Source organism: Lolium perenne, chromosome 6 (assembly GCF_019359855.2).
Source record: "Lolium perenne isolate Kyuss_39 chromosome 6, Kyuss_2.0, whole genome shotgun sequence".
Classification (NCBI taxonomy): Eukaryota; Viridiplantae; Streptophyta; class Magnoliopsida; order Poales; family Poaceae; genus Lolium; species Lolium perenne.
In genome coordinates, this window is record NC_067249.2 from 171419549 (window position 1) to 171429528 (window position 9980).

General features: G+C 43.1%; 1 protein-coding gene across 1 annotated transcript; it reads right to left on the reverse strand.

Annotated features, from left to right (window-relative positions):
* Positions 1-2468: 2468 nt before the first annotated feature.
* LOC127306937 (LIM domain-containing protein PLIM2b) lies at positions 2469-3942 on the reverse strand. Its single transcript, XM_051337637.2, has 5 exons — positions 3645-3942; positions 3349-3448; positions 3229-3257; positions 3022-3111; positions 2469-2943 (listed from the first exon to the last, which is right to left on the reverse strand). Exons 1-5 carry the CDS (start codon positions 3777-3779, stop codon positions 2674-2676), a joined length of 624 nt encoding a protein of 207 aa, XP_051193597.1. The 5' UTR covers positions 3780-3942; the 3' UTR covers positions 2469-2673.
* Between the last annotated feature and the right edge of the window lie 6038 nt (positions 3943-9980).

Genomic DNA, 9980 nt, shown 5'->3' on the forward strand with positions numbered 1-9980 from the left:
TAATTCTTTCGACCAAAGGAATCAGGGGGCAGATCCCCATACATCTTAGAAAATTAATTCTAAGGGATAATGTGAAACACTAGTGGATCTATGGTAAGGCAACTGGTGGCTTTTTGCCTTTTGACATGCTTCACACACCGACTCAGTACTCTCACTAGAGCATGGACGTTTATTTTTGCTAATGACTCTTGAAACTCTAGAGCATGGAAGTTTATTTTTGCTAATGACTCTTGAAACTATGGATGAGGCCGGATGGCCCAAATGACTATGCCATCTATGATGGGATGGCTTGAAGACTCCATGAACTTGTTTGATGGATGATGAGGATGATGACGTGGGTAGAGGATATAGGCCGTCTTCACACGGACCATCAAGCAGAACTCTCCTCGTGACCTGATCCTTTATGCAAAAGAAATTAGGATGAATTTCAACAAAGGCATAATTGTCTTTAGTGAGACGATGGGCAGAAATAAGGCTTTTGCTAGCATCAGGAACATGGAGGATATTTTTCAGATGAAGATTTTGATCATAAGATTGAACAATAGAATTACCAACGTGGTCAATGTTCATACCTGCACCATTTGCAGCATGCACCTGGTCATTCCCATTGTACTTCTCGTAGGTGTGGAGGCGATCTAGTTCACTGGTGATGTGATCTGTCGCCCCGGTGTCCAAGTGCCAGTTGTTGTTGCCGCCGCATAGTTGGCGGTGTTGTAGTTGATGTGTGCAGCAGATCTCTCACGCGGGACGAAGTCCTCGTCGAAACGGTTCCAGCAGTCCTTGACCACATGGCCCGTGACATTGCACAGTTGGCAACGAGGGCGATCACCACCTCCAGCGTTGCCGTTGCCGCGGCCACGGCCGTTGTAGTTGTAGTTGCCGCGGCCACGACCACCACCATTGCCGCCATTGTTGTTGTAGCCGTTGTAGCCATTGTTGGGGTAGCCGTTGCCACCTTGGCCACCGCCTCCGTTGCCACGGCCAGGTCCACCGCGGCCAAAGTTGCCACTGCCACGACCGCGTCCGCCACGCATAGCAGCATTGGCAGAAGACTGGCTAGGTCCAGCTCCACGAAGCATCTTCTGCCTACTTTCGTAGGAGTCGAGTTGAGCATACAGCTCAGAGACGCTGATCGGCGTGGGCCTGGCGAGGATGGCCGCGACGAGAGAATTGTACTCATTGTCGCGCAGCCCGGCAAGGATGTAGGAGACCATGTCCTCGTCCTCAAGAATCTTGCCGGCGGAGATCATCTCGTTCTCCAGAGACTTCATGGCGGCGACGTACTCCGCCATGGTCTTGTTGCCCTTCTCAGCATTGGCGAGGGCGATGCGGGTGTTAGTGGTGACGGAGCGCGATCGGGCGGAGTACATGTCCTGCAGGGTCGCCCAGAGCTCAGCTGCCGTCTTTGCTCCGACGGCGTGCGGCAGAACCTCCCGTGAGAGGCTGGTGATGAGGAAGTGGAGGACCTTCTGGTAGACTCCCAGTCTTCATAGGCTGGGTTGGGCTCCTTGACTTCCTTGTCGTCGCGCTTGACGACGATCTCAGTAGCGGGTGCGGCGTTCGTCCCATCCAGATAGCCTGTAAGACGCGCGCCCCGGATCGCTGGCAGAACCTGTGCCTGCCATAACACAAAGTTGCCCTTACCAAGTTTTTCGGTAGGGCCGGCGCCAAAAGGTGAACCAGAGAGAGAAGAGGTGGAGGAAGAAGACGCCATGGTTTTGGGTGGAGATTGGTTTGATCTAGATCCAATTGGAAGAGCACGTAGGATCTGATACCATGTAGAGATTTTAGGTTAAGATGACTTACCCCGTTGGGGCCTCACCTTGCGTGTTATATAGGGGTTTAACCAACTACCCAAAAGGATTTACAATCTGGTTGTTACAAACTCAACACGCAAGAAAACTATTCAACCGTCGACCCTTATCTCTTGGTGTCGTGGTGTACAAGGCAAGACATACACATCTATCTAACTCGCTAAGAGTTCCTCCCTGAGTTGAATGGTGTATCCTTGAAACCATATGAACATTGTTTTACTAGCAAACAACATAGGGACACGGGTTTTTTTCTCTCATTTCTAATGTAAGACATACCCTTACTCCACCGTTATTTGATTGTGATTGATTGTAAGTGAAGTGATGCCACGGTAGTACAATTTAATTATAAATTAGTTAGTGAAATAGAGTGTCCCATTTTTTATGTTCCTAATCCATTCACAATGGGTGTTTTCCAATAAAATAATGAATACGTCAGGGGTCTTAACGTCCTTTTTGAAAAGAAAATTAAAATCAGAGATTTCATGCAACTACAAGGTAACAAGGAGATCTTTCATTACATGACCATGAAATATTGTTGATTGGGAAATGACTATTTCTATGTTGGCCAATAGTCAGTCCGAGATGGAAAAATGTGTTGTCATACTCATGTTCAAAGAATTCAAAGAAAATATTTATGCAATGGTAAGCAATATGTTTTGACTGTGCAAGCCAATAATTTCATGTTAAGGTGACAAGTCAAGAAATAATACAATTCCAGCTTGACAAAACGCACGGTTTCAGAGGCCGGACAAAAATGGAAGCAGGGAAGGAAGTATTGCAAATTACTATCTGAGAATCGCGGAGGTTTCTTTTATATATTTGGCTCTGCTTTTTCTTTGCTTTTCTCCTAGTCTTTGCTCTATGTTGCATCTTGTGGGGGCACTTCCTTCTCTGCGTCTGCCTCCCCGTCTGCAGTCTCTGCAGCAGCTGCAGCCTCCTCGTTCTCTTTCTTTGTCTGCGCAGTCTTGATGAGGTGGTTGTAGCTGCCCTTCTCCTTGAACAGCTGTGAGAAATGGATCTTGCAGTAGAGGATTCCGTTTAGGGCGGCGTACGAGGAGGTGGTCAGGGTGCAGCCACCATGGGAGCACCTGAAGCAGTTCTTATGGTAGCACTCGCCCTCCAAAGATAGCTGAACAAAAGACATCACGCTTAGCAATGTTGTTATGATCTACTTTATCGATGTTAACATTACAACACATTCCTCTACCTTCTCCAATGGGTACACGGTTTTTTGGCAGGCTGCACATTTATCCTGGGTGCCAGAGAAGATAGAGGACATCTTGTTTGGAGCTTTTGACTGCGAGAAATTCCGAATTCGCAATGTGAATAATTTTCAGATGAGCATTAACCAATAGATATGTAAACATAAGCTGTGGACTTAGGGGTACTGTTCCAGAATATCTCGGAACCATACCTGATCAGGCTTGTCTGTAGATTTGCCACCTGAGTAACGAAAAAAAAAAAGGATTCAGAACATATCTATAGCTCATCAGTATAGAACATTACCGAAACCAGTACTGTGGTTTAGCATTACCTGTCGTAAAATTCTTTGAGAAGCTCCCTGACTCCTTGAAGAGCTGCTCAAAGTGAGTCTTGCAATAGAGGACACCATCCATGGAGGAGTAGCTGCACATCTACAGACCATGTACAAAATCGAAACGAAAAAAATCTTCAGAAAATTCACATTGTGAACAAATGTAGAAATATATAAAAATGAAACATGTATATAGCACTCAATTCGGCGACAAAATAAAGCATCACAACAGCACATTATCTGCAGTCGGATACAGTACGAAAAGCTGAGCTCTGGCAAGGAAGGGAAATGCATACCGACAGGGTCCCCTTGCAGTGGCTGCACTTGAAGCATGTCTTGTGGTAGGAGACACCGTCGGCGGTCAGGAGGTCGATGAAATGGACGGTCTTGTCGCACGTCTTGCACTTGTCCTGCGTCCCGGTGAAAGACATGGTGATTCGCGCCGGTGATCGACCGAGCAATGGAGACGACGCAAGACCTCCTTCTTATTCAGGCGCGTCTCCTTCAGCTGGCTGGCGATCGACGTGCAGGCGAGGATGGGAGGAGGTCTTTCAGAGGAGCGAGCGTGGCACCTCGAGAACGGGATGGAGACAGCAATGGCTGATGCTTTAAAATGGCCGGGGCCTGATGGGTTTGGGAGCGAAGATAGGAGATGCATGGGCTCCAGACCGCACAGACCCAGTCAAGCGGAATGCTATCGTTTTATTTTGGGAGGGGCACCATCTGTCCCTGGTTTGATCTTTGCTTAATTCCTTCTCCGGTTCTCCTGTTTTCATGCACGTGTCGTGTCTGGGTGAAATGAAATGCCCGTCTGTTCCAGGTCGTGTAAGCCACGAAGAACGACATGCTCAGATGGATGTTCCTCTCCACCGAGCCGATCGTGCGTGGCTGTTGTTACTTTTGCTTCAAAAAATAGTAGCCTGTGTGTTTTTGGCTCAGTTTAAAAAGATATAAAAGTGATATGCAAGTCAAGGTTCCGTAATCAAACTAGAAGTTAAATAAGGTTTCTTCCAAATCGTCTACTCTAGCTTTATTTCTTCGATTTTGTTGCTCAGTCAATTTATTAAACATTAAATATGATGAGCGGAGATTCTTGTGAATGAGCTTTTTTTTTTTTTGGCTAGGCAAGGATGCATGGGTCAGGCTGAAATGGGCTACTTGGGCTTCCTTTTTGTCTAGCTTCTGGCCGCTAGGCCTAAGGCCTTTTTTTTCATTTGTGTTTATCCTGTTATTTTTCCTAGAGAGGCCACTTAGGGCTTCTTTGGCGAAAACTCTAGAAAAAGGCCGACCTCTGAGAAGGGAAGAGACTTTTTCCGCGCGCGACACGTGGTTGAACGTGGGGCGCGGAATTTGCCGGTGGACTACCTCCGTGCTCGACACGTGTTGGTTTCTGGTGATTTTGCGAACCGTCCACTTCTCGTAACAGGTCCGCTACTGACTTAACGGGTTTACGGGGACCCGTTACGCGTGTGCCTTTATCTCCGTTTTTTCCCTTATTCTTCTTCTGTCGTCTGGGCTGGTCGTGGGTTCTGGTTCCTTCGGCTGGTCGTCTCGTCGGCGGCGCTGCTATTTTCCCTTCTCCTCCGTTGCTGTCAAGAACCTCTCGCAACTCATCGTCGGCGGACGTCTTTCCTGCTCTAGTGGTAAGCGCTGTCACGTTTTTCTGCCTGCTAAGATCTTGGTTTTTCCCTTTGATTCGATTAGATCGAATCAGTTTTTTCCCTTTGTATTTCCGGGCTGTGAGTTTTCTGGGGAATTAATGGGAGGGAGGTAGCACTTTCAAATGGAAAATATGCGGAAGGCGGATGCAGATGCGTTTTCTCTCAGTAAAGTCTTGCTTTTTTCATCGATTTCTTCCGCCGCTTCTTGGTTATACACCTTCTGAGGAACATTAGTTAGGGTTTGCCTTTGTCGGAGTAGCCGTATAATTCACATTTCGTGATGACATGCATCTTATTATTTAGGGTTTCTTGGTCTTTTTTCTTGTCGATTTACCCGCTCTGGAGGAGCCGCTGAGTTTCCTGTGTCGTGTTGACATGCAGATTCGACGACTCTGGTGGTTCTTGTGGTTTCTATCTGTGTATTTTGTTGTATTGTTTGGTCTAGTTTTATCACACATCGTACCTGAACTAGTTCTAGGGTTTGTCCAGTGCTTGTTCATTAGATGGTTTTGTACTTCTGTATGTCCACCCGTTTCTGTCTGGTACTTGCTGTCCTTTGTGTCTGGTACTTGTTCGTGTTTGTCCTTGGTACTCGTGTGACAATTTGTTCTGTACTTGCGTAGCTTAGTCTATCGTACTTGTGCACCTATATCTCTTGTACTTGTGCACCTATATCTCTTGTACTTGTGCATCTATTTTTTTCGTACTTGTGCACCTATATGTCTTGTACTTGTGCACCTATATCTCTTGTACTTGTGCATCTATTTTTTCTGTACTTGTGCACCTATATCTCTTGTACTTGTGCACCTATATCTGTTGTACTTGTGCACCTATATCTCTTGTACTTGTACTTGTGCACCGACTTGTATTGTAATTGTGCACTGGTAAATTCATATTTGTCTGTTTTGGAAGGTATGTTGTCGGCGCCGTGCAGTTTAAACTTGTACAATTTGTTTCTTTTTTAGAGTTTTTGGTTGTGCTAGTGTTTACCTGGTTGTTTTTTTTGTCTAGTTTCCCTTGGTCTATTTGTTGTAGATTTTAGCGGCAGCAAAGGTGCTGCTCTGTTACATGTCTTCGCCAGTGCATGCGTGTAAATTGTGTTGCTTTCTTTTGGTTTGTTTGGTTGTCGGTGTATTTGCGCCAGAGGCGCATATCGTTTTAGATGTGTAGTGAAGATATGCAATTGCGACGACAAAGGTGGTTTGTGTGGTTTCTCTTGTAATCTTTTTTTGTTGTCCTGTTTTTTCTAGTTTCGAAAGTGATAAGCTGCACACATTGTACCTGAACTAATTTTAGTGTTCTCCAGTGCTTGTTCAGGTTGGAAAAGATGGCAGATCCAGGTTTTCACTCTCGTGCGGATATTCCTGACCATCTTCGTGAAGCAGTCGATCGTCACATCTCAGATATGTTTCCTGGTGAAATGCATAATGATGTAAGGTTTTTTATTATGTCTTTTGATTTTTAATTGTTGTGTTATTGTAAATTGCATTCTTAATTGTGTTTTTTATTTACAGTTACGTTGTAAGCTAAGAGAAATGTGGAAGACTTTCTTCACTTCCTCGATGATAAGAATGGGACATGGTCTTGTTGATCAGATGCGTGATATGGTATCTCTTTTGTCAATTGAGTTGAAGAAGCAGCCATGTACTTGCAAGGGAAAGGAGCCTGAAACTAAAAATGTTGTTGGAGTGGATGCACGCCCAGAGATCATCAGGGGCGTCCGGGTAGTCTCAAGACCACCCAGCTCTGATGCACCTGTGGATGGTACTGACGAGCCTTTCATCGACGAAGATCCTGAACCTGATGATTATTGTATTGAGGATTGTTGTCTTGAGGGTTCGGGGCCATGTACACGCAAGGGAAAGGAGCCTAAAACTGAAAATGTTGTTGGAGGTAGTTTTGTGGCCCAGAAGTATGATTCCTATGCAGACGCCGATTCTGATGATTGTCTTGAGCTTAAGGATCTATCTGGGGAAGAGGAAGTCCCTGTAACTGCTTTGCATAGAATGTTGTTTGCTGATGTACTTGAGGCTCCTAGGAATTACATTGAAGGGTAACCGTTGGAATTCAATTTTCCATCTATTTTTCATCTATTTTTGTATATACGGATGTGTATTCTTGTTGTTTTTAACAATTGCAGTGCCGAGAAAATACTTGAAGTTGGTGGTAAGTCTGTCAGCTGGCATAGTTTCTACCTTGCTATGAAGGTTGGTGGGTTCATGGATCCTTCTGTTATGGATGTTTTTCTTAAGTGCGTTGATGATGGTCTTGATTTCTTATTTATTCCAAGATCTTTGGCGGTACGTCATGTGTATATGTTTTAGATTTATTTATTTTTTAACTAAATGTTTTTAGCATTTAGTTTTTTAAACATCTTCTTGTTGTTTTTTCCAGCATATTCTTGATGTGGATGAGGCGGACCCTATTCATCTAGCTGCAAGTTTTGCTGAACATGATCTGAAGTACTATAGTTTGGATAGGGAAGAGGCATGTTTTTCATGTTTTGTTTGGCGATTATATTTTTTCTACTACAAGTATCGTGGATGCTTTCTTATTTCTCGTGGGATTGTTTATTTTCAAACAGGTCTACATTACTTGTTGCGATTACAGTCATTGGTGGGTTATCTTTGTCGACTTCCATTTCAGGAAATTTAGAGTGTCTAGCTCACTGAAGTTGACTGAATCTCAGATGGCTTCTACTGAAAGAATTGTACGGTTTTCGTTGTAATCTAGCTAATTAAATAGTTATTTACACATGATAACAATAACTTTTATTTTTTATTCTTTTAGTGCAAATCATTCAAGAAACTTTACAGTCATCTTCATGGTGTCGAGGGATTAAATATCTCATTGTTCAAGATAAAAGTTTGCGGCACCCCTTCTTGTTCAGTGTAATCATATTTTCTTAATGTGATCTATGATTTTATTTTGTTTACTGTGTTTGGATTTAGTTATTTCTTTCTTTTTGACCATTAGGACAAGCGCGAGGCGTGACTGTGGTATCTATGCAATGAGGTTTATTTGGGTATCCAAGGATAATTTTTACCCAAATGTATTCAAGGTAGGTAATGTGTTGTGTACATACTTTTATTCAATAGTATTTAAGTCAGGTTTTTAGTACTTGTTCACTGTATGATGGTGCATGTCAATGGTTCTGTTTAGTACTTGTACATCTTTTTGTTTGGTAGTTGTGAACTTCTTCGTTTGGGGCTTGTGCATTCTGAATTTTTGTGCATTTTTCGTTTAAGATAATTAACCATTGTGTTTATTCGTGTTTTTCAGGCTGACATCGAAAGTTTTCGACAGTTCTTCACCGGAATGATGCTCACTTATGATTCTCCTGATTATTTGGCAAGTTTCGTACGCGAACAGATCGAAGAATTCAAAAGTAAGTACTATTTTTTAATGGTTAACCTTTATTCACCAGTGAAGTCAATGAAGTGAACTTGATTGTACAAAATAAGTAGATAAGAACATTACATATCCATTCCATTGTCTGTATCATATATTCTAAATATTCATGTGGCCTCCTCCTTGATTGATTCCTACTTTTGTTGCTCTCCTTTTGATATCCTTTGTTCATCGTCGACCTCTACAAAATAAATATATTTTAAATTTATGTTTAGCCTGTCGGAAAAAGCAGATTATTTGCATCAGTAGGTTTTCATCACTAACAAAGTAACTTCATGGGCACACTTACCTTGTTAATATGTTTTTTGTACCAAATACTAGGTATTCCATGTTGCATCTTATTCTTCCGTTGTGGTAGTACATACCGTACGTGTTTCCTGGTTGTGTTGTTCTTTCTGTTGTGTTACTATCATTATTTCTGTGTGTGTTGTTTGATTGATCATGTGCTGTATTGCTTGTATATCTCTGCTGTGATGCTGCTGCTTCTGCTGCTGTTGCTGCTTGTGCTGCTGCATGTGCTGCCTCTGCTGCAATTTGTGCTTTCAGTTCTCCACATCCTGTTTTGTTGTGTCCTGATTTTTTGCAGTGTCCGCATTTTATTTGTCTAGTTTTCTGTCTTTTTTCTGAACCTGGCATCATTCTGTCCCCTCTTTTTGTTCCTCTTCTGTCGGACATTGGTGGGTCACGCAATGTTTCGTTGCTACCTGTTTCTTCATCATGAAGTTTTTTAGCTCCTTCATCTTCTCTTATTGCTGCCAGCACTTTTGTTTCCATATCACACATACACTGAATCATGACATTATGTGCTTTGTCATTTGGGCACGCTTTGTTGCAAAGTTCTGCCATATGGCTCATCACACCGGCAAACTTTAGTGTTTCGTCTCCGCAAGAAGCATCTGCGACATTTCCTAATGTTGCGAGTTCCATGTCTATGTCTTTTCTCCATCTTTTAATCACAAAACTCTCTGGCAAATCATTGATCTCCATGTGAACCATTGCTTTTATTACATGGCAGCAATGTATACCATCCCTCTGCATCTTTTTGCAGGAACACATGAAGTTCTTTTTTTCATCGTCAAATGTGACGTCAAACAACTCCCTTTTGAATTCCATGTGGTTGTAGAATTTCACTATTCTTTTCAGCCGCAGGTGGCGACCAGGTTCAAGTGATCCATCTACCTTGAATGCCGTGTTGTTTGTGATCTCGATCTGGAACTTCTCGAATATGTCATTTGTGAATTGTTCAAGAGCTTGCTTCTCAAACGGGTGTCTTGTTACTAATTTTGCTGTTTTCAGTGTTGATGTGAGCTTCTTCTTGTCCAGGGCAGATAAGCACTTGTCTTGTATGACCTCATATTATTCAAGGAACATTGTTATTGTGTTTGTGTGCTGGCTATAGCATTTCCACATGTTATTTGTGCTCTCGCTCCTTCCTGTGCTTGATGAGAATGGGTAAAATTTATCCATGAAGTATGCTGGTACCCACCTGTGTCTTATCCTGAATAACTTGCTTAGGTGTTCTTCTCCGCCAGCATTGTAATCCTCTATCACTTTATTCCA